Raw genomic sequence first — 24311 nt, 5'->3', positions numbered from 1 at the left:
ACCGCAAAAACTTAGTGTGGGCTCTGAACGGGTGGCTCAGTTGGTTGGAGGGCCATCCCATACACCAAAAGGTCGCAGGTTCGATTCCCCATCAGGGTACATACCTGGGTTGGAGGTTCGATCCCTGGTCAGGGTGCATACGGGAGGCAACCAATCAATGTTTCTCACATAGATGTTTCTCTTTCAAATCAGTGTTTTAAAAAAACATATCCTCAGGTGAAGATTAAAAAAATATTTAACAACAACAACAAAAAACTTAGTGTGTATATACTAGAGTTCTATTTATTTATTACAGCAAAATACTGACACCCTGTTAAAGCACTGGTGAAAATCAGTTCTGACATAGTCATCTGTAAGTACTGACATGGGAAAATGTCCTAGTACAGTGGTCAGCAAACTCATTAGTCAACAGAGCCAAATATCAACAGTACAATGATTGAAATTTCTTTTGAGAGCCAAATTTTTTAAACTTAAACTATATGGGTAGGTACACTGTTATTAACTTAATTAGGGTACTCCTAAGGCTTAGGAAGAGCCACACACAAGGGGCCAAAGAGCCGCATGTGGCTCTCGAGCCGCAGTTTGCCGACCACTGTCCTAGTAGAAAAGTAAGCGGCAAAACAAGTAGCATGATACTGAGGGGGCGAGAAGGGAGATATACAAACACGTTGTATTTTCATATACATGTTTTACTAAATGTGCATAAAAAAGTATAGATTTCTTCTCTTGGCGATCATCTTTACAAGTATGAGATTATGGAAGATTTTCATTTTCTAGATCTGTAACACTGAATTTTTCACAGCACAAGGGAAATATAAATCTAAAACAATTAAAGACAAATTTGAGTCACAACTTCTTGTGAACTTGTAGTAAGATCTGACGAATGTGTATCCATCTCAAAAACCTCAAACAATACCACACCTCTAATCAAAGCAGAATTAGTCTCATCAATAAAATATAAGCAAAACCACAATTTAGCACAACCACTTTCATTTGCAAAGTACTTACATGTGCCTCACCTTATTTGATCCTCACTCCAATCCTGATTTAAGTAAAACAGGAATTATGATTTTCATTTTACAGCTAAAGAAACTGAGGCAGAGAGGTCATGTGACTGCTCTGAGGTCATGTGGCATGCCCAAGGTCACACAACTAGAAAGCAGCATGTCATCCCAACCCCAAGACTTCTAGGGTCCTTCCTGTACTGGCAGTTTCTATGCCAACAAGCCTAGGGGTGGAAGGCATTCTTATGTGGCTCTTGTCAGGGTCCCTGGAGAGCAGTGACTGCTCCCAAAGAAACACATGATCCACAGAATTACACAGCCAGGCAAGAAGACGAAGGACCCTGTCACCACAAACAAGGGCAGTGATAGCGTGGCTTGGGCCTGACAGGGCACACACACAATCCTGGGACTGGAGCTGCACTCACCATTGACAACTCTCTTGCACTGGAGCATCTTGAGGTCGATTAGCTCCTACGGAGGAATCAGAGGGCACTTGTCAGTCTCCTCCAATAGGCCCTGGGCACTGGGGGAGGACCTTCACTGCACACATCATGGGGGTGACTTGGCCTGTCACCCTACTACCGACAAATCATGGCTTTTGGGACATACAGGGCTGACCTCCCACCCAAGCAAGGCAAGCAGGGGCCTGAATGAGCTTCCCTCAATCAGCTGCTCTTCCCAAGGACCCTGGAGATATTTGGGCCTAGAAAGGGAGCCAGAGAGAATACAACAGCCCAGGATGTGGACACCTGGGCCTCTTAAGAACACTGCCTTCTAGCCCAGCCAGTGTGGCTCGGTTTGATTCCGGGTCATTGCACACGCCCGGGTTTCAGGCTCCATCCCCAGTGAGGGGAGTGCAAGAGGCAACTGATCAATGATTTTTTCTGATCATTGACGTTTCTATCTCTCTGTCCCTCTCCCTTCTTCTCTGAAATCAATAAAAATATTTTTAAAGAACACTGCCTTCTCCCTTGATCTTATTAAAAGGTATAGGTCCAACAGCTAAGTGTCCCCTCACAGTCTGAGCCACTGAAGTCCCCTTGTCTTATAAAAAGGAATAGAAACATGACATCTGAGGAACTCCTGGAAAACTCCTGTAAATAGGGCAGACCTTGGTGGGGGATCGGATTACTGGTCCCTTGACCTTTGCTGAGCTGCTGCTTCCTTTCTTCACCTCTACCAGCTGAGGGCTTTTGAGGAGGTTCCTGCATGCCTGGTACACCCTAAGTCCTATACCCAGTCCTGTGAGGTGGGTGGGGTGGTTTGACTATCTAATCACACATGTGGGCCACCTCATGGGAACCCAGTTAAGATCATCCAGGCAGCTAATACAGTACAATAATCCTGGCCTGGCCTGCAGAGCAACTCTGAATCCACGAGAGGGCACCAGGCATCACACTGTGTCATGCCCAGTACTTAGGGCCCAGCCAACGATCCACACAAAACAAGAGTCCGTCTCCTGCCTCTGCTCTGCACAGGGGCTAGGTCTGGGCGGAGGGCCTCGGTCTCCTCCAGCAGAAGCCCCTTTGTTCATAAGCCATACTGACTCCTCCAGAGCACGAGCACATCCAACACGCCAAAGAGTTTTAATCAGTATTTCCTCTTCTCCTAACTCGAGCAGAGCCCTGGAGGAAAGGATTGGTCACACTCATTAGGAAAACTCAGCTTGGACCAACCAGGAGGGCCCTGGAGGAAAGGAAGGCCGCACTCTGAGGCTATCGCATAAATCCCGTGTCCATGACTTCCAAAGTGCTTGGAAACAACCCTAAGAAATTCCAAACAAGTAGCTGATGGAGGATCTGGAACTTGGCAGGCCACCTCTTTCCTGTGACAGCGCTGCTCCCACTGCCCACCTTCCGTGACTCATTACACAGATCAGTTTCGCCAGGGCCATAAACACCGAGCCCCTTGTCTACAACAGGCTCTGTGCTACAGGGCAATCACTCACTTCCTTCCTGGTGTGTCATTCCACTTTCTAGAGTCCCAGGAAAATGCTGCCTGCACAGAAAAAGTGAAAGCCCAAGGATAGCATCTCACAAAAATACAGTACAATGTCACTACCAGGATACTGACATTGCTATAGCTAAGACAAAGAACAGTTTCATCACAAGGGCTCCTTTACAGCCACAGTCCCCACCCCACTCCACCCTACCCTCAGTGACATGTAAAGATGGAAATATCAAAAGCACTTGAGGGACATATCAGGATTGGGGGTTAGGGAGAAGCTGCCTAGATCAGCGGTCGCCAACCGGTGGCCCAGGGACCACTGGTAGTCCGTGAGGTCTGAAAGGTTGGCAACCGCTGGCCTAGATCATTCTGATACATACCCAGTTGAAAACCACTCGCTCATAATCCAGTATCCTGTAATCCTATTTTTCCTAGCAGATGCTTTCTAAACCTGGGTCTGAAGTCCTAATATTCTCTGGAGCAGTCAGCAATTAGCTGGTCCACTAGCTACCACCACCAGAAAATCCTATGGCTCCTCAAACCAATCGCATCCAGCTTCCCGGGCCTGCATCTGGGCCTCTTCCTTCTCTTCCTAAGGTCGAGTTCATTCATTCACATACTGAATGTGTATTAAATCCTATAGGGGCCCAGGCAGTGACCTGACACAATGGTCATCTATCCACCTGGCCCTCCATGCTACCCAGGCTGCTGGCCCTAAGCAGGGTTCATAGAACTTATAAATATCGTGTGTCTTTGTCCTCTGTTGCCTTCACTGAGCACCTGTGAAGTCAGTGCCCACTCTGCTAACCCCCCGCCCCAATCCTGACCACTTCCACCCACAGATGGGGAGGAAAAGCTCTCCGGGAAAATCAGCAGCCCCTTACCTCGCAGTACACAATGTCTGCTCCATAGTCCAGGGCCAGCAGCCGCATTGGGAGAGTCCCTACCCGAACCATAGGGGCTAAGATGAGTTTGTTGTGGTAGCACAGTGAGAGGCTGTTCACAATCATTCCTCTTCCGTTCCAGCCTGAAGGGAGGGAAAACAAGAGTCAGAAATTCAAAAGGAGTAAATCTCTTCCATTATCCCGGGCTGCCTTTCCTTCCTCCTCTCAATCAACACATACTACCTTGTTTTCCTTTTCTCTGATCATAAAAATAACACATGCTCATTCATTCATCCAATAAATATTTAGCAAGTGCCTAGTCTGTGCCAGTCTCTATCCTAGTCTTTGGGGATACATTAGAGAACAAGACAGACAAGAATTCCCCCTCACTCTCTCCTCTGACCACGCTGGTCTTTTTTAAAAGTCTCCCAACTAAGCTCTCTGCTGCCCTTCCACACGCACCTGCAGTTCGCTCTGTCTGGAACACTCTCCCTGACTAAGGTCCTCTTGGCTTTATACAGGCTTCCCAACTTGACCATCTAACTTCAGGGCCCGGTCACATGCTTTCACAATACTTGGCATTTCCTATAGCTCAGATACAGTCCTTGTGTCCACAAGGTCCACACGATAGGAGCGTGGCTGCTTGGTTCACCGCCAGGTTTCCAGCGCTGAGCCCAGTACCTGGCCCTTAGCAGCGGCTTCATAAGGTGGTACTACTGAACACTCACCTCTGGTAGGGTGGTCGGTCTGGGAATTCTCTCTGGCATACTAGACCCGGTGCCTGACAGGCCCTGCTCCCAAAAAGTCTCCTCTCAGAGAAGCTAGGCAGCCCCCACCCTTCCCCAGTTATTGTCACAACTACTCCTTTCCCATTTACTGTCACAACCCCTCACCCAGCCCTAAAGTCACACCCAAATCACCATTTTAGTCGCACATTCTCAATCTCTTGTACCATTCCTTTAAGGGCTGGTCCCCTCTATCACATTTTGATTACTCCCAATTTCTTTCTCATTAATCTTAGCTCCATTTCAATTGTGTGGGTACAGCATCTTGTTAATTATAATGCTTTCAGATTGAACATAACACTATTCAGGGAAAGCAATGAATGGAAAAACTTTACCAGTCCTCTCCACGTCAATTTCCCCCAGAGACTGTGACCTTGTTTAAAAGGTGATTTCTTTAAAGTACAAATTTAGCCCTAGCAGGTTTGGCTCAATGGATAAAGCGTCAGCCTGCGGACTGAAGTGTCCCGGGTTCAATTCTGGTCAAGGACACACATGCCCAGGCTCGATTCTCAGTAGGGGGTATGCAGGAGGCAGTCAATCAATGATTCTCATCATTGATGTTTCTATCTCTCTCTCCCTCTCCCTTCCTCTCTGAAATAATATATATTTTTTAAAAATATATACAAATTTAGAGTTAGAATTAAATATTTAGAGAATATTCTATTTTCCTCAAAACATACATTAATGAGAAAAAACAAAAATGATCCATCATATTTGTAAGAGAAAGAGGCAATATAGCATATCGTTAAGATTCTGAACTCTGGAATCAGGCAGACCTGCATGGGAATCTGCCCCCAGACATCGAGGCTAGCTTCTCCCTCTGGAATATGAGGCTCCAACAGAATCTATGTCGGGGCGGTGGGGGGAATGCTGTAAAGAGTAAATTCTGCCTGGCCGATCTCGCTCAGTGGTTAGAGCATCGGCCCATGGACCAAAAGGTCTCGGGTTTGATTTCCAGTCAAGAGCATGTACCTGGATTGCAGGCTCCATCCCCAGCCCGGGGTTGGGGTGTGTGTGGGAGGCAACCAATCGATGTGTCTCCCCCACATCGATGTGCCTGCTACAGATTTTGGGGATAGTCCAGGGCCAGAACAAGAGTTTGCAATGGCAAATGAGCCTACCCGAAGTGAGAATACATGTGGTAACCTCAGCCTCTCTTCAATCCTCATCCTCTAGGCAGGGTTTCTCAACAGCAAACTTGACATTTTAGGCCAGATAATTCTTTTTTGTGGGGGCTGCCCTATGCATTGCACAACGTTTAGCAGCATCCCTGGCCTCTACCCACTAGATCAGTGATGGCGAACCTATGACACGCATGTCAGAGGTGACACGTGAACTCATTTTTTTGGTTGATTTTTCTTTGTTAAATGGCATTTAAATATATAAACTAAACATCAAAAATATGTCTTTGTTTTACTATGGTTGCAAATATCAAAAAATTTCTATACGTGACACGGCACCAGAGTTAAGGTAGGGTTTTTCAAAATGCTGACGCGTCGAGCTCAAAAGGTTTGCCATCACTGCCCTAGATAGATGCTAGTAGCACCTCCTCAGATGTGACAACTAAAAATGCCTCCAGACAGTGTCACAAGAGGGCAAGGGGATGACAGAAGTAAAATTAATGGCTGTTCACTGTCACTACTCAAAGCTCTCTCCTCCACTGGTTTAACAGGTTACTCTCCAGAAACTCTACTCATGTATCAAAATGGTCTCTTTAATGGTATTTTATGAAACTAAAAACACTTTCTCCAGATGTTAAGAACCTCCCGGGTGATTGATCCACATTTACCTTATCTCCCACCCCAGGCACTGGGGACGACAGAATAGATAACACCCATTTTCCAGCTCTATTCAGGAAGTACGGCGAGCGTAAGGTATATTTGCCACCTGCACGTCTGAACTTAGGTAAAATATTCTGCCTGACCAGGGCTATGCGAGACAAGTCACATACCTGATCACTCCGTAGGGTAGCAGGACCCCCCTCACTACTATTCAAGTAATTTACGTATCTGACTGGGAAGCCAGTGGAGGTCAGCTGACTGCACAAGTTGGGTGGGGTGACCGTGGAGTGGAGTGAAAAGAGAAAACGTGTGAAGCGATGCGTCCGCTGAAATAAAGGCTGAAGACCTTCACTGAGACAATAAGCTATCAGCTTGCCCTCTGGGATCTCAGCTGGGTGCAGGTCGGAGGAGGTTCAGCCTCGATCTGGAACTGGCCCTTGTCTCGGCTCCCAGGCCTGGCCATTCATTCAGACTCTCAATAAACACTTACTGCCAGACTTTGCGCGGGGCCCACAGCTGGAAAAACATCGCCACACCTTCGAGTTCACCGGGGGAACCAGCGCTAGACAAGCAAGCCATCACTGGGCGGTGAGGGCCACCAAGGAGAATCGCAGGGAGTGGACACCCCGTCACCAGAAGCCCTCCGCCCTCCCGGTCCCCAAGGCCAGGGCCCCGCCGCCGCGTCTCCTCGGACCCCCAGTCCTGCCTCCATGGCGCACCCTTCCCCAAGGCTGGCCCGGGTCTGGACGTCGCCGACCCCAGTTCGGAACTACAGACCTCGCTGCCGCTGCTGAACTCTACGGATGCTCCCTCCTTCCTCAAGGTTCGCCGATTCCGCGTGAGTAACTGAGCCGCGCCGGCCACCGTCTGCGGGGCTTGGCGCGCCCGTGACGTCAGTGCCGTGCGCCGCTCCAGCGCCAAGGAAAAAAAAATATGGCTCTAGCGCGGCCGCCGCCGCCGCTCTCGTGGCTTGCGGCTCGATGGTTTCTGGCGCCTCGACGGAACCTGGCGGCTAGCGGTCCCGACGAGCCCCTGCCGGTGGTGCGCATCCCGCGGGCGCTACAGCGGCTGCAGGAGCAGCGGCAGAGCCGGCAGCGGAGCTCCGCGCGGCCGGCGCTGGTGCGTCCTGGCCGGCTGCTCATCTCGGCGAGGCGGCCGGAGTTTAACCAGCCGGCGCGCCTCACGCTGGGTCGTTGGGAGACCGCGCCACTCGCGTCGCGGGGCTGGAAGAACCGGCGCTCCCGCTCGGATCACTTCTCCATCGAGCGCTCACAACAGGAGACCCCAGCCTTGCGGAACTTCTCGCACGAGGACAGCTTCGCCGATCTGGGTCTGGTGCCGCGAGTGCTGCGCGCGCTGCAGGAGGTTGCCCCCGAGGTCGTCCGGCCCACCACGGTGCAGTCGAGTACCATCCCCCCAATACTTAGAGGCCGCCACATCCTCTGCGCGGCGGAAACGGGCAGTGGCAAGACTCTGAGCTACCTACTGCCTCTCCTTCAACAGCTCTTGGGCCGACCCAGCCTGGACTCCAGCACCCCTGCGCCCCGAGGTCTGGTCCTTGTGCCGTCGCGAGAATTAGCAGAACAGGTGCAGGCTGTGGCCCAGCCCTTAGGCAGGTCCTTGGGACTCCGGGTGCAGGAGTTAGAGGGAGGCCATGGCATGAGTAGGATCACGCAGCAACTGTCCAGGCAGCCTCCGGCCGATGTCCTCGTCGCCACTCCGGGGGCTTTGTGGAAGGCTCTGAAACGTCAGCTGATCAACCTAGAGCGGCTGTCCTTCTTGGTATTGGATGAGGCAGATACACTGTTGGATGAAAGTTTCCTGGAACTCGTGGAGTACATCTTGGGGAGGAGCAATATAGCAGAAGGCTCCGATGACTTAAAAGACCCCTTCAATCCCAGAGCTCAGTTGGTGCTGGTAGGGGCTACATTTCCCAAGGGTGCAGGTCAGCTGCTGAGTAAAATCTCTAACTCGGACTCTCTCACCACCATCACCAGCTCCAAGCTCCACTGTATCATGCCTCACGTCAAACAGACATTTATGAGACTGAAGGGAGCAGAGAAGCTACCCGAGTTGGTGCAGATCCTCAAGCAACATGACAGAGCAGATAAGACCGGCTCCTCGGGAACTGTTCTGGTGTTCTGTAATAGCTCCAGCACTGTGAACTGGCTGGGATATATTCTGGATGACCACAAAATCCAGCACCTACGGCTGCAGGGACAAATGCCGGCCTCGATGAGGGCAGGTATCTTCAAGAGCTTCCAGAAGGGCTCCCGAGACATTCTCCTCTGCACGGACATAGCCTCTCGGGGCCTGGACAGTACCCAGGTGGAGCTAGTTGTCAATTATGATTTCCCCCTCACCCTGCAGGACTACATCCACAGAGCGGGAAGGGTGGGCCGAGTAGGGAGTGAGGTGCCAGGCACCGTCATCAGCTTTGTTACCCATCCCTGGGATGTGAGCCTAGTTCAGAAGATTGAGCTGGCAGCTCGCCGGAAGAGAAGCCTTCCAGGACTAGGGTCCCTAGAGAACCTTGTCCCGGCTGACATGAATGCAGTGTCATAACAGGGATCCTCCCTGTGTGCTGGGTGAGTAAGCAAACTTCTCAGTAGGACACGCCCAGCTGCCCAGTCACCTCCCTGAAGATCCCGGGAGTTACTGGCCAGCATTGGAAGGTGAGCTACTGAGCATGGCTCACTAGTTTTTCACATGAGTCTTGAAAAATAAAGTAGAGTTTGGCTTTGCATTGTATCATGATTTCTAACAAAAATATGATGTTTTGGCCCGGCCGGCATGGCTCAGCCAATGCGCTGCCTTCTTTCCCATCTCCTGGTGACGGAAGATGAGACAGAATTAAACTATTTCACCAAACTGGCAAAATAAGCATATCATATGGCATCCTCTCACTTATCTCCTTGGTTCCAGGCTCTGCAACATTATGTAAGCTTTGCCTGAAGTAATGAATAGTTAAGCAAATAATGCTCCACAAAACAACTTAAATATTATTGCACACTGAAAAGGATCAGGTTGTAGAGAACAGAAATGGGCCAGAGCATCCTTTGCCAAAAGAGACTATTGTACTAAATATACAGTGAAGCTCTCTTTTTTTATGTGAAGAATCTGAGGCTCAGAGGAATAAAAGAATTTGCTCAGAATCACACAGTAAATAGGTCAGAATCTGGTCTGTCCAACCCAGGGTTGTGTTCCCCACCACACTAATTTTCGTCAAATGTGACCCATGCACAGGATAACTGTATACCTGTTTTTCTTGAATAGTCCTTTACATTTTTGCCAGGCAGTTTTTAAAAAATATATTCTTTTATTGATTTCAGAAAGGAAGGGACAGGGAGAGACAGAAACATTAATGATGAGAGAGAATCATTGATCAGCCACCTCTGGCATGCCCCCCTATGCATCAAGCCGGCAACCCAGGCATGGGCCCTGATCTGGAATCGAACCATGACTTCCTGTTTCATAGGTCAGTGCTCAACCATTGAGCCACAGTGGCCAGGCAGGCACAGTTTTTAATATCACTCACTTTCACTCTCAAAAGCCACCCAGTTTAGACAATACCTTGGTCACTCTCTATGGACCACTCTATCAGAACGGCCCAGGAAGCACCCTGGCTGATTTGCTCAGTGGTTAGAGCATCAGCCTAAAGGGCCTCAGGTTTGATTTCTAGTCAAGAGCAGGTACCTTGGTTGCAGGTTTGCTCCCCCCACCCCTGATTAGGACATGTGTGGGAGGCAGCCATATTGAGGCAACCACATCAATGTTTCTCTACCTTCTTCCCTCCCCTCCCTTTCAGTATCTCTTAAAAAAAATATCAATGGAAAAAAATATCCTCAGGTGAGGATTAAAAAACAACTGCCCAGCTCAGCTGGTTGAGCATCCACCTATGAACCAGGAGGAGGTCAAGGTTCAATTCCCAGTGAAGGCACATGCCTGGGTTACAGGCTCAATCTCCAGTGGGGTGCATGCAGGAGGCAGCCAATTAATGATTCTCATTATTTTATATCTTTTTATTTAATTCAGATAGGAAGGGAGAGAGAGATAGTTAGAAACATCCACCATGAGAGAGAATCATGGATCGGCTGCCTCTTGCACACCTTCTACTGGGGATCAAACCCACAACCAGGCATGTGCTTAGGGCTGATTGTCATTGATGTTTCTATCTCCCTCTCTGAAGTCAATAAAAATCTTTAAAAAAAAAAACAACTGCCAGGAAGCTTGTTCAAAGTGCAGATGTCTGAGCCCCACTCCAGATCTGGATGCTTTCTGAGGGTTGGCCCAAGAGTTCACTTACAGGTATTTTCGAATTGTTTTGTGGAATCTATAGGTGAGTCTCAAGCCCTCTTGAGTTGATAAATCATTTGTCTATGCTATGCTGCCTTCCCCAGAGTCCCAACCAGGTCCTGAGAAGATATTGGTACTCTACCAGAGCAGAGGGATGCTCCCAGATAAATGATCTCTCAAGCTTTGGAGAATCTGAGTAATCTCACCTGCCAAGACAAACCTCCTCCAGAACTCTCCCCTTCACATTTTACCTCCTACCACTCCCCAGAGGTAATCATCTCTAATTAGTCCTGACTTTGTCCTAACACGCACCATGCTAACTCAAACTACTTAGAGTGAGCGACTTCGGAAATGGTAGCTAGGCAGTCTACCTTCTGGGCACATCCTCTCTGCAACAGCCCAAGCAAACAAATGTCCCATCTTTGCTTATTAACAGTCAGCAACAGAGATTCCCCCTACTAAGGAAGATTATCTCCATTGCTAGGAAGTTCTTGACTACACTATCAAAAGGTGCCCCAAATATGATTTCTTTCTATGGGCCTGATCATGCTAAGGCCAGGGTTGTCTGTTTCCTCTTCTGAGTAACACCAAATTATCTTTTTTTTTTTTAAGATTTTTAAATTGATTTTTTGAAAGGAAGGGAGAGGGAGAGAGAGAGAAACATCAAGGGCTAGGGACCCTGCAATTGAGGTACATGCCCTTGAAAGGAAATTGAACCTGCAACCCTTCAGACCATAGGCTAATACTCTAACCACTGTGCTAAACTGTCCAGGGCCAGGTTTTTTGTTGTTTTTTTTTTTTAAATATATTTTATTGATTTTTTACAGAGAAGAAGGGAGAGAGACAGAGAGAGTTAGAAACATCGATGAGAGAGAAACATCGATCAGCTGCCTCCTGCACATCTCCCACTGGGGATGTGCCCGCAACCCAGGCACATGCCCCTGACTGGAATCGAACCCGGGACCCTTCAGTCCGCAGGCCAACGCTCTATCCACTGAGCCAAACCGGTCTCGGCAGGGCCAGGTTGTTTTGATCCCCAGGTTGGTTGGGGTGCATGCAGGAGGCAACCTATCAATGTTTCTATCTCACATAAATGTTTCTCACATCCTTTCTCTCTCAAATCAATAAAAACATTGTTTTAAAAGTAAAATAATAAATAAATAAAATGGACCCATCATTCCCACTCTGTGAAGTCATTCAGGACCCTCACTTTGCCTTGGAGTACCTTTAATATCTCCCCCAGTGTCACTTTGAAATGTGATGAGCTTGTCCGTACACTCCTATCAGCCATAAATGTGGAGCCCCAACATGACGCCCAGCCATTGAGCAGAACACCTCTCCACTAATGTGTAACCTTGGGCAGGCCCTTAACCTCTTGGTTTTTGAGTCCTCAGTTCTAAAAACATGATGGTTTTATGAACTGACATTTGAGGCAAGACAAGGTCAAGAAGAACTTGTCTTTGCTTTTACTCTTCCCAACTGAAATGTCTCCCCTCTCGTCTCCCCGGGTCCACATCTCACTTGTCCTTCAGGCCTACCACCACCACCAGGGAGCCTTCCTTGATTCCCCCGACCACACAAATCTCTGCCTTTCCAACGGTTGGATACTTGGTGCCATGGTCTGACTGTCTTAGGTTAATCTTGCTTCTCATGCTAATCTCAGAATGGAGTTTCTCTTGCCTTCCTGTGGTCCCTAGGGCTGTGCCAGTCCAGGGCTATCCTCCACAGGGAGTGGCTACTTGACTAAGGCATGGATGGGGAGGGCCCGGTGTGAGGGCACAAGCAGGGCACACGGGGTAGTGATGCCTCACAGTTTCCATGGCAGGGTAACTACAGAAACGTGGTGTTCCCGGGAAACCTTTCCTCACTTCTCTACCAGATACCAAGCTGTTCGTTGCCTGAGAAAGATGGTTTACCGGCTCTTAGACCCTCAATGTAACTTAGCCTGTCCTCTGGGAGTGCCGCACAGCAGGTAGGCCTGGGCTGGGGCTCTGTACAGGAGAGTTGGTGTACACACAAGCTCACCTGCCTGCCACATGATCCTTTTGTGCTTGTCCATCGCACCTGAGAACTGCCCTAGCTATACGTAATGCCAGTGGCCTGGGGCCCCCTCAGAGACCCACAGAGTTCCCGCTCACTGCTGAGGACACGTGCAGTGTCATTCCTGGGCAAGTGTTCAGAAAGGTTCTCATCTTTGTCAATGTAACCTTCCCCTCTGGGCTACAAGACACTTCCCACCAGACCCTTTACTTCTTTACTGGCCAGTCTCTTAGCAAAAGTCAAGTTGCCAACATGGGAGAGGTTCTGAAATGATTTATATTAGACTGTTTTCCCAAACTGGGAAGGCATTTCCTTAAAGCAGGGGTAGGGAACCTTTTTTTCTGCCAGGGGCCATTTGGATGTTTAGAACATCATTCACTTAGCCCTAGCCAGTTTGGCGCAGTGGATAGAGCATCGGCCTGCGGACTGAAAGGTCCGGGGTTCGATTCCGGCCAAGGGCACATGCCCGGGGCCACGGGCTTGGTCCCCAGTGGGGACCGTGCAGAAGGCAGCCAATCAATGACTCTCTCATCATTGATGTTTCTATCTCTTCCTCCTTCTCCCTTCCTCTCTTAAATCAATAAAGAAATATATTTTAAAAAATCATTCACTTAACATACAAAATTATCAGCTTAAAGACTAGCCTGCTATATTTGGCCACACATTTCATTAACTCACCCCTAATGCCTTGGCAGGGCCAGACCAAATGATTTCTCGGACCGAGGGCCGTATACTAGTAAGCCTCAGAGGGGACAGTCTGGAAGAAATCTTTTCTGTTGTGAGAGAGATGGAAGGGGAGCCCGATTGCAATTATTTTCAGGGTCTGTTTTCTTTGGAAATGGGGAAGGTTTTCTGTTCTGCTGCGGCTCTAGGCCCCACAGAATTGTTTTTTCAGCCAACACCCCTTCCCTGGGGAACTCAGCAGTGGTGAGTTAAGGCTGTGTTTTGGATGTCAAGCAGATTAGAAGGCTTCAGCAAAACCTGTGAGAGACATGAGACAGCACATCCTGGCAGGACAGTGTACGGCACAAGTGACTGGTCAGTCCTGATTTTCTTTCCAGCAGCAATGGCTCCCACCTTTCCTCCTACACCTGGTCACTACCATGTCCCCTGCCAAAGGTAGGGAGAAACCTGAGTGGGCTGGCATGGGGAGACATACTGCCTGGCCGGTGGCTACCGGTCCTACGGGGATGCTCCAACAAAGGTGGAGGCAGAAAAGCCCGTCCCCAGAGGAGCATGTAAGAGACATCGACCTCTGGAAGAGTCTGACAAAGACCTCAGTTGCTCCAGCCCCAAAATGTGGCGATTGGAGCTCGGTGGCAAGAGGTTGATGCCCTCCTGGCCAAGTCAGACAGGGATTCCTTGGACTTCTCGACTTGGAGCTTCTGCCTCTCTCACCAAGAGAGGCCTTGAATTCTTTACATCCATCGATTTGTCCAGATATGCTCTACTGATCATCTACTGGTGCTGGCCCTTTGCTGGGGTGTGCAGTAAGGGGGCTGGACAAGTCTTCAGTTACCAATCACACGTGCTGGCATAAGCACACAGAAAGGTGGGCTGCGAGGGCACCAGGTGCCGGTAGAATAGAATTGGGGGGAACAAAGCTGGGGGGGGGTGTCTTCATGGGTCAAGCTCCTGTAATTCAGGTCCCTCTAGCCTTCCCCCAGTTGATGGCACTACCTCAAGGATGAGGGACAATATGCAAACCAACCTCAAAACAGGAGCCCTGTGGGCTTCACAGTGAAGTCACCAGAACATCTGGTCCCCAGAAGCAGCCAAGTAAGCCATGTGAAACCCGTCATGTACCATTTGCAGCTTTGCTCTGGGGACCTTGTGTGCTGGTCCTCTGTACAGCCTGAACTCAGGCAGAGCCTGGCTGCCAGAGAACCCAAATCGTCACTCCTCCTCATCAAAAAAGCAGGTGAAAAGGAAAATGTGTGTGTGTGTGTGTGTGTGTGTGTGTGTGTGTGTGTGGCGGGGGGTGGGGGGTGGGGGGGACACTTTGCAACCTAGTTGAGTGTCTGGTTAAGGTTAAAACTATAGTTTTACTTCCCCACTCTGACTGACTTGGGCAGAGCTGCAGAGCCTAAACCCAGGGCCCCACCAAGACTGACTTGGGTGGAGCTGGGGAGCATGCCCCCAAGGCCCCGCCAAGACTGACTTGGGTGGAGCTGTGGGGACCCTCAGGGGCCCCCCCACAGGAGGAGATATATAGGTCAGAGCCGCCCCACGAGTTCAGTTCAGGCTTTGGATCTGGAATTGCCCTGGACTAGCAGATCTGAGAAATAAAGTTTAAATTTTCCTCCCTCAGAGTGCTGGCTGATCGTTCTGTGCATTCTGCCACAACACAGGTACAGGACTGGGATGCTGGTGAGGGTTCTAACGGGAAAGGTGGGGATTAGGGAGAAGGCTGAGCGGAAGTGAGATGCCTCCACGGTTATGCACTTCAAGCGAGAGCAACGATCACAGCCTTTTGAGGAAGGAAAATGTGCAAACTGTTCAAAGAGGGCAGCCTCAGCTTTGCAATTGGAGGATGTAAGTCTGTGGCTTCCAGGCTCTTTCTGGCTGAAGAGACGGTTGTTTCTTGAAAATTTAACTATGTTAGTCATCATGGGAGCAGAACCAGAGCAATGCCCAGAAAGCAGCAGGGACAGCCTGAGTCTCCAGGATCAAGGAGCCCTGTATGTGGAAGACCAGCTGCTCACTCACATACTTCTTTCTGGTGGCAAGATTTTCTGTTCTCGTCCTGCCTCAGCAAGCCCACCAGTTGGAGACTGTGAGAGGACAGCACGTGCCAAGGCCCTGTGGCAGTTGGCAGCCTGGCTGGTGCGGCCAGAATTTAGAGGGTCAGAGGGTTTTGCTATTTGCTGAGACTAGAGAGGTCAGTGGGAAAAGACTGCCCAGGACTTGAGAACCAAGTAAAGGAATTTGGCATATCCTGAGAGCAATGAGAAACCACGGAAGGACGTTAGGCAGGAGGACAACATTAGGTTTTTTCCTTTTTTTTTTTTTAATCCTCACCCAAGGATATTTTTACCATTGATTTTTTCTTTTTTTTGTACCCTTGACCGGAATCGAACCTGGGACCTTTCAGTCCGAGGGCTGACGCTCTATCCACTGAGCCAAACCAGTTAGGGCTCCATTGATTTTTAGAGAGAGTGAAAGAAAGAGAAACATCGATGTGAGAGATGCACATCGATTGGTTGCCTCCTGAAGGAGCCCCAACCAGGGCTTGTGCCGGGAGAAGCCTACAACCAAGGTACATGCCCTTGACCATAATCAAACCGGGAGCCTTCAGTCCACAGGCCAACACTGCTTTATCCACTGAGCCAAACCAGCTAGGGCAACATTAGATTTTTTTCAAAAAGTGATAGGGGCATGTGCAGGAGGCAACCAATGGATGTGTCTCTCACATAGCTGTTTCTCTCTCTCTCTCTCTCTTGCTCTCTCTCTCCTTCCCTTCCACACTCTCCAAAAGCAATGGGAAAATATCCTAGGGTGAGGATTAAAAAAAAAAAAAAAGGATAGGTCTGGTTGCTCTGTGGGGAATGGACCGGAGGTGGGAAGAGCTGAGAGATGAAACTGCCTGAAGGTGGCCCTCCGTGGGAACAGAAGAGACACTCCTGGGAAATTTTTTGAAGCTGAACCAGCAGGATTTGGAGAAGCCCTAAAAAAGGAGGGGTGCGCAGGGGGAAGGCAGCAGCATGAATGACATTCAGGTCAGCTCTGCAGCCAGGCCCTGGGCTTCCCTGCCACCTCCAGCACCTGGATAACGTTTGTCAGAGCCTCTGCCCCCATATTGTCCCTGTGACCGTCTCTCCACTGACACTGGGAGCTCCTAGAGAACGAGGCTGGACTAATGTGTGCCTGTTTCCCCCTCCCCAGGGCAGGGCAAAGGTGGCCTCGGTGAGGTTAAGGGGAGGACAGGCAAGCCTGTTGGCTAACGTGCTTGCCACGTGGGTGTGAGTGCTCACATGCCCTTGACTGTAGAAGGGTCTAGGTGTATCTGAGTATAGCTGGGTGTGTGGTCACCTCAAGGCCATGGCCAGCAGAGCCAGCCTATCTAAGGACTGAAGAACGCTACTTAAAATTTGCTGCCTGGCTAATCTACAGATGGTGCCCGCCTCCTCTGGCTCAACAGCCTATCTCTGTTAGACTAGAGCTACCCCCTTTCCTGGGATGTTAGACATTTGGTCCCTGAAGGAAAACGAAAAATCCTGAAAAGCTAAATGCTCCCTTCTCATTCCTCTACCAGCAGCTGTTATTCATTGGTCTGGACTTCCTGTCCTTCTTTTCCCCATATTTTTATAAGCCCTGCTTTCTGGTGGGGCTATTGAGAGTGGAACAGATATGCTGTTACCTACCAAACTCACATTGGTGGCCTGGAAAACAGCACATCCAAGAATTTCCCCCCACTCAGCTGCAAGAGTAGGTGTGGGGTTGCTGGCCAGCTTTGGGGAGTAGAGGGAAGAAAGGGAGCCGGGTTTGAGTTTGGGTGCACAAGTCACCTCGGGCAGAACCCTGGGGAACTCGCATTCAGAAGTGGGGCTGCCTAGAGAACCCTCAAGTTAGACCCACCCCCAGTACAGCACCTTTGGTGGGCCCTTCCTCCTGGCCAACAGGCACTGGGCAACATCAAGTGCATAATTCCTCAAATATACCCAAGCGAGGAGCCCTTCCCCTCGTGGGTAGCCCAGGACCTCTAGTCCCTGAGGAAGGGTTTTGCTCACTTTATTTGGGGGAGGTTTCTAGGGTCTCCGGGCCTCAGACTTAGGCCGCTGTCCCTGCACTGGTCACTCCTATCACCTGGGAAAGGTTACAAAGATGGAGCACACCAGAGGGTGCCAAGGTTCAGAATACAAACTTGAGAGGTTGAGGAAGGAAGGAGTTTGGGCAAGGACCCAGAATCCTCTCAACTTCTGTGATAAGGCAAGTCCACCTCCTACTACGGGTGTGAGAGAGGGTGTGGGTGTGTGGGTGGGGGTTCTTGGAGGAGAGAGCTAGGATGAGGGCCTGAGGCTGGAAATGGGGTGGGGCCTGCCAAGCAAGAACAGGAACTTAGCCCAGAGGAGCCACCAGATAAGGCGGTTGTAGCCACAAAAACCAAGCTCCAGGCCTTTCCTTAGGACCCATCCTTCTGACCTCAACAAGGCGGGGGGCTTCCACGCTGAGGTAGGAGGGCTCCTGGCCAGCAGGTCAGCCAGCAGCTCTGGGAGGAATATTGCTGGGACTGGGGCTCTACTGCCCTGGAAAGAACTCATTTCCTTCCATTCAAATAGAGTACTCTCTGTTCTTCTGCTCTGTTGAGTAAGAGCTCCCTGACCCTCTCCAGGTGGTGGCCCAGTTCACATCCCCAAAGTCCCTCCATTCGGACGGTGGGGAGGTGTAGCCTGTCTGAGGGGAGAGCTCTTTCCTGGGGCTGGTGGGGACGATGGGAGAGGGCGGTCTCCTGGCTGGACTCCCTGGGGGTAGACACGCAGGCTGGGAGGAAGGGAAGGGAAGGAGAAGGCCAGGGGCAGGGGGCCCCTACCTGAATCCAGGGTTCATAAAGTCAGCCCCTCATGTCCAGAGACTATCTCCTCCCTCACACTCAACCCCTGTGGCCCAGCGCAGGAAAGCCGGATCCCAGGACACTGTGACCATAAAGTGGTCCTAGGGGCGCCCAGGGGCCCAGGGGCAGGCAGATGGGATGTGATAAGGTTGGGAGAGGTCACAGGGCCAAGGGGCCACTCTCTGGCAGAAGCACTCCAGGCCCTCTCTCTTGAGAGCAAGTTTGCGGGGGGTGGTGGGGGGGGGGGGGAAGGGACCTAGAGAGGCCCCAGCAGCGCAGCGGGTGTGGGAGAGGGGCAGGGCGGGGAGCCTGCACTGGGAGGGCACGCGCTGCGGGGGAGGGGCAGGGGGAGGGGGCTCCTTGCGGGCCGGAGGGGAGAGGCAGTGCCGCCCCCTGGCGGCAGCGCTCCGGCATCGCAGATCTCTGCCCACGGGTCGCAAGGTCCTGTGACTTCAGCCCCCTCTCGCGAGGCCGCGCTGCTGAGCCGCTGGAGCCGACCGTTGGGACCCCACCGTCGCCCTCGGCCCTTCTCCTGCCTCTCAGGTTCTCGAGCCCAGACCCTGCCCGCCTGCCGGGACCTGCGCAGCATGCGGCCCGCGGGCCTCGAGTGTCCCCGCATGCTCTGCCTGTGGCCTCTGCTGCGGCTGCTGCTCCTGCTGTTGCTGCTGCCGCAGCCGGTAACCCGCGCCCAGACCAAGCCGGGTGCCCCGATGGCACTGGGCACCCCGGCAGCGCTGGACACCCCGACAGCGCTGGGCACCCCCAGCGCCCTTCCCACGCCCGGCACCCCCAGTGCCAAGACTGGGCCCGAGGCCCCCAGCGACTCTACTGCGCCAAGCACCCCTAATGCCCCAACCTCGCCCGGAACCCCCAGCACCCCGAATCTGCGGGAGCATGCTCGGGCCCTGATGCGGGACTTCCCACTCGTGGATGGGTGCGTAGGTGCGGTGGGGGCTGAGCTCCCCCCGGGGCTGGGGAGGGGGTGCCCTCACAGGGATGTCCTTTCCGCCCTCTATCACCCCCTCCCTGTCGGGAATGCCCGAGCCCAGGCCTCATAGGGTCCTGGTACGGTGTGTGTAACAGTGTGGGGTGGGGAACGCCTTGCTGGCCCAGGCTGGCCACCTGTCCTGCCCGATCTCCAGGCCCAAAGGGGTCCACCCATTTGCCCCTGAGCCGACCCTGCCTTGACCTCCTTCCAGCCACAATGACATGCCTCTGGTCCTGAGGCAGTTTTACCGCAACCAGCTACAGGATGTGAACCTGCACAATTTCAGCCGGGGCCAGACCAACCTGGACAGGCTTAGAGAAGGTCTCGTGGGTGCACAGGTACCACAGGGACACACCAGGCGCCGCTGGCTGCTGGGGGACGCGGGGGACTGTGGGCCCTAGAGACCACAATACGTTAGTCACGTGGCAACTCAGTTACCAGAGCGACCCCAAAAGGTGCGGTGACATCAGTGCTCGGGGCTGCAGGGGCCATGGTGAACCAGCTGGGTGGGCGTCCAGGTAGCAGGGAGCACGCGGTTTATCGCATGTGGCCTCTGGGTCCCCCGGGCGCTGTGTGGGCTGTGGAGGCTTTGGAAGGAGGAGCTCCGAAGCAGGCCCCGCCCAAGCCGATCCCTGGCCTTCCCCCAGTTCTGGTCAGCCTACGTCCCCTGCCAGACCCAGGATCGGGATGCCCTGCGCCTCACCCTGGAGCAGATCGACCTCATCCACCGTATGTGTGCCTCCTATGCTGAGCTGGAGCTTGTGACCACGGTTAAAGGTAGGCAGGCTGGTGGGTGGTGGTAGGGACTTGATGGAGCTACCCCAGCCCCTGAAAGTGACCACCTCACCCACCTGCCCCCAGATCTGAACAGCACCCGGAAGCTGGCTTGCCTCATTGGCGTGGAGGGCGGCCACTCACTGGACAGTAGCCTCTCCGTCTTGCGTACCTTCTATATGCTGGGTGTGCGCTACCTGACCCTCACCCACACCTGCAACACACCCTGGTGAGCACGGTGCAGATGGTCTGGGCCCACGGAGGCAGGGATCTGCCCGAGATACCACTGGGACCCAGACCACACTTTATCCCTGGAATCCGGCTCTGACCCTGGAGTGGGGAGGGGATCTGGGCTCACAGAGCAACTCTGGACCCCCCAGCAGGGTCTTCCTACTACCAGGCACAGCCCAGCGTGGGTTCTTGCTCTTGCTCTATGGGGGGTCCCGGGATAGGGGGTTCAGCAGGGCCTCTCGGCTCTTGTGGCCCAGTTATGGCCACCAGTCAGACTGCCTCCTGACCACCCTGCAGGGCAGAGAGCTCAGCTAAGGGCATCCACCCCTTCTACAACAATGTCAGCGGGCTGACCAGCTTTGGTGAGGTGAGAACCCTGGTTCCATACCCTGCTCCACCTGCATATACACACCCCACCCGTTCCCTACAAATAAATGCACATACATGGGCACCCCTGATGCCTTCTGCCCAACCTTTCCCTGCAGAAGGTGGTGATGGAAATGAACCGTCTGGGCATGATGGTAGACCTGTCCCATGTCTCAGACGCCGTGGCACGACGGGCCCTGGAAGTGTCGCAGGCACCTGTGATCTTCTCCCACTCAGCTGCCCGGGGGGTATGCGAGAATGAACGGAATGTTCCTGATGATATCCTACAGCTTCTGGTGAGAGACACCGCCCTGGCCCTTGACCTAAAGCAAGAGGTTTGCAACAGGAACCCTTGAACCTGAGCCCCAGTGCCCTCAACTTTCCCAAACCCTAAGCTGAACATCTGCCCTGAACTCTTGAACCCAACATAGGGTTCTAGGTGGTAAATACTCCTCTGAATCTTGAAACCCAGGGCCAAGACCTCACCCAAACCAGGACTGACTCTCCTCCATTCATACAAAACAGAGAGATGACGTTTCCTCTGACCTCAAAGTCATGGTGGAACTCCTTCCTCACAGGCACCCAGCTGGTGAACAGGCAGGTGGTTGTGCTGGGGGAGGGAGGGGCAAGCTGAGTGTAAATGTTTCCACCCGTGCAGAAGAAGAATGGTGGCATCGTGATGGTGTCCTTGTCCGTGGGCGTGCTGGAATGCGACCTGTTGGCCAACGTGTCCACTGTGGCAGGTGAGCCCCACCTGAGCTCTCTGAGCAGCTCTGATTTGGACTTAAAGCTTTTCTGGGGACCCTCAGAACAACCAATACATTTGACCCATCCATTGGCAGTAGGCACAGACCCCCAAAACTGAAACATGCACAATACGCAGCACCTTGGTGCCGTTACAGCTAGAGCCACAGTGGATAGTGCAATACTGTTGGGTATAAGGGAGGCAGTTACACATAAAGCCTGGGTGTCTCCGTAGGAGTTCCCAAAATGCCCTGCCCCTGCCTCTGGCCAAGGGACTGGGCAGCCCCTTAGGTCTCTGTGGTGTTTGTCCCTCTCCCATCTTTCACATCCATGGAAAGGAGCACCCATAGGTTCTCAAGGAGACGTGAGGCAGGGTGAATCCTGATGTGAAATGGCCCAAACTGGTAGCGCTGGGATCTACGAGAAATCTGAAGGCCAGTCTAGAGACAGATGGGATCACATCAGGTCAAAAGCTCAGGGCTCTCAAGTTGGCACACTGGGGGCCAAGCCGTGAAGTAATTGGCCTGCATGGCCTACAGGCTGCAAAAAGAGGAATCAGCAGAGTCCAGTCCCCACCCCCCACCCCTGCCCTGGAAGCCCCATATTGCTGACTCTCCGTCCCCCAGATCACTTCGACCACATCAGGGCAGTCATTGGATCCGAGTTCATTGGTATTGGCGGCGATTATGATGGGACCAGCAGGTGAGTGCTTCCCCGTGGCTTGTCGGGAGCTAGCTGTGCAGCAGTGGGGCCTTCGCAGCTCCATGTCCACCACAGCTTGGTCCTCATGGCCTTTAGGCCTTGACCACAGGTCTGCTGGCCCACTTGGCATCTCCCCTCCTTGGAACTGTTTCCTGGACTTTCTTGTCTGATTGTGGCCCATTGGCCTCACTCTAAGTCATCATATTTGGCCAAGCCACCAGACAGCTCATCTGCCTAGCTAGTTCATAGGTCGGTGCTCAACCACTGAACCACACCAGCTGGACTCAATCCAGTTCTTAAAAAGCTCTTCTTTTTATACATAGAGGAAGAATTTGCATTCAGTGAAAGGCATAGATCTTAATACAATTCAAATGAGTTTTGACGAATATTCAAGGAAGTTTTGATTCTGAAAAATGAAGAGTAGGGGGTGAATCATTTACTCTCTCCCAGTCTCCATTTCCCGTATCTGACTGGGGCTGGGGGTCAATGGATCCCGAACACATAGGCTGTGGTTCTGAGACAGGACCAGGGAACAGATATGGGGCCCGCCAACTGGTTGCCTGGCGGCCATACAGTTTCCCTCAGGGACTGGAAGACGTGTCCACATACCCAGTACTGATAGAGGAGTTGCTGAGTCGTGGCTGGAATGAGGAAGAGCTCCAGGGTGTCCTTCGAGGAAATCTGTTGCGGGTCTTCAGACAGGTGGAGCAGGTAGGTGTGCTGGGCCGGGCGAAAGCATCGCTCGGGAGGCTGAGCAGGTTGGGGGAAGCTGTGGGAGCTGCCTCACCACCCACTGCTGCCTCCAGGTTCGGGAGGAAAACAAGGGGCAGAGGCCCTTAGAGGATGAGTTCCCAGATGAGCAGCTGGGCAGCTCTTGCCGCTCGGTCCTCCCGAGGCTGCATCAGAGACATTATATGGCTCCAGACCAGAAACTAATGGAGTCTCCTACGCATTGGAAACCGAAGTTGTCATCTAAGAAGTCGTTCTCAAAATCATCCCCCCACATTGCCCCAAGCCTCACAATTATTGCTTCCTTCCCAGCCGTCATTCTGTGGCTCTGGTGACCGAGTTCTTTCTGCCAGATGTCACTTTGGCAGCTGTGGACACCCCACAAAGTTGCCCCTTTGTGCAGGCACAAATATTTCCTGAAAATAAATATTTTAGACTGGAACCAGGCATGAGTGTCCTTCTCTGTGGTGGGTCCCAAAACTGGTGGTTGGTGGGGGACCCTGCTGTTCAGCCACCAGTTACTCCAGGAAGACATGCAGGTCATGGCTTGAGGAACCCCAAGCGATTGGGTTCTGGCTGCATGAGGGTGGATTCCTCTGGGTCACGCACCTCAATCCCCATCCTGACCCACGGACTACCATTTGACGATCTTTCAGAGAATTTGAGTTCACATTCCCAAGTAGGGAACCTGTGTGGATCACAAATGACCTTTGTTCCTATTTGGACAGAGCCCTCCAGTGGCTGGACTGCCCTGGATATGGGGCCACACCTCCCTGACCCCCAGAGACTTCCTCTCTGAGAGGCACAGGCTACTTAAAGACAATCACCCCATCTAACCCCCAGGCCAGTTAATAATAATAAACATGATAATAGATAATGGCTAATAAAAATGATAATACTAATAGTCTATGCATATCCCATGATGAAGCAATTTCAAAGTATATAGTATATGCAAGAAGAATGCATGCATACATTCCCCCATAGGCATATAAAGTAATATTTATAGAGTACTATTCATAATAGTCCCAAACTGTGCATTTCAAAGTCAAACTTCAAGAAGCCAAAGACAAAAGATTATCTTAAAAGCAGTCATATTTTTTAAATCATATTAACTTGAGGAACAACAATACAACGGAATTTTCAATAGAAATAATGGGGCAGTGCCCCTGGCAGCCCCCCGGATCTGTCTCTTGCTTCAACAGTGCTAGGACAGAACATACTCAGGGACACCCCCTTTTCGTCTCCAACCACCCTCCCTCCAACCTGTTTTCCACTCACCACCTTTGGAACCACCTCAGCCATCCTCAGCCTCCAAGACCAGCAAATACCATTGTGTGTGTGTGTGTGTGTGTGTGTGTGTGTGTGTGTGTGTGTGTGTGTTATTTTAGAGAGAGGAAGGGGGGAGAGAGAGACAGAACAGCAAACATCGATTTGAGAGAGAGATCTTCAGTTGCCTTCCATACAACTGGGTTCTAATTCCTGGTCTGTG

General features: G+C 51.7%; 3 protein-coding genes across 9 annotated transcripts in view; 2 read left to right on the top strand and 1 right to left on the bottom strand.

Moving 5' to 3' along the window:
* The window catches only part of DUS2 (dihydrouridine synthase 2), a 31824-nt gene extending 24558 nt beyond the window's left edge, over window positions 1–7266 (bottom strand). For 2 of the 7 annotated variants that reach the window (XM_081107616.1, XM_081107615.1), the window contains exons 1-3: window positions 7179–7241; window positions 3836–3978; window positions 1430–1475 (exon numbers count right to left, since the gene is read on the bottom strand). Coding sequence is in view for 4 of the 7 variants with exons in the window: in XM_081107612.1 (XP_080963738.1) it covers window positions 1430–1475; window positions 3836–3978; window positions 6892–6980 (278 nt within the window). In the remaining 3 variants the exon portion in view is untranslated. Of the gene's footprint in view, window positions 1–1429; window positions 1476–3835; window positions 3979–6891 lie in introns of all 7 variants that reach the window. The other 5 variants (XM_081107610.1, XM_081107611.1, XM_081107612.1 and 2 more) reach the window with 5 other exon arrangements.
* A 68-nt stretch (window positions 7267–7334) lies between these two features.
* On the top strand, window positions 7335–9145 carry DDX28 (DEAD-box helicase 28; the record flags this gene model as incomplete). Its single annotated transcript, XM_081107608.1, has 1 exon — window positions 7335–9145. One exon carries the CDS (start codon window positions 7335–7337, stop codon window positions 8964–8966), a length of 1632 nt encoding a protein of 543 aa, XP_080963734.1. The 3' UTR covers window positions 8967–9145.
* Window positions 9146–17811: 8666 nt separating this feature from the next.
* On the top strand, window positions 17812–23262 carry LOC308530861 (dipeptidase 2-like). Its single transcript, XM_081107609.1, has 11 exons — window positions 17812–17909; window positions 18832–19222; window positions 19488–19614; window positions 19924–20053; window positions 20138–20279; window positions 20579–20648; window positions 20767–20943; window positions 21306–21390; window positions 22018–22093; window positions 22669–22804; window positions 22900–23262. The coding sequence occupies exons 2-11, from the start codon at window positions 18876–18878 to the stop codon at window positions 23155–23157; spliced, it is 1548 nt and encodes a 515-aa protein (XP_080963735.1). The 5' UTR covers window positions 17812–17909; window positions 18832–18875; the 3' UTR covers window positions 23158–23262.
* The last annotated feature ends 1049 nt before the right edge of the window (window positions 23263–24311 follow it).

The sequence above is a fragment of the Myotis nattereri genome, assembly GCF_964212035.1.
Source record: "Myotis nattereri genome assembly, chromosome: 15".
Lineage (NCBI taxonomy): Eukaryota > Metazoa > Chordata > Mammalia > Chiroptera > Vespertilionidae > Myotis > Myotis nattereri.
Note: the sequence above shows the minus strand (reverse complement) of the source record. Positions and strands in the feature narration are given on the sequence as shown.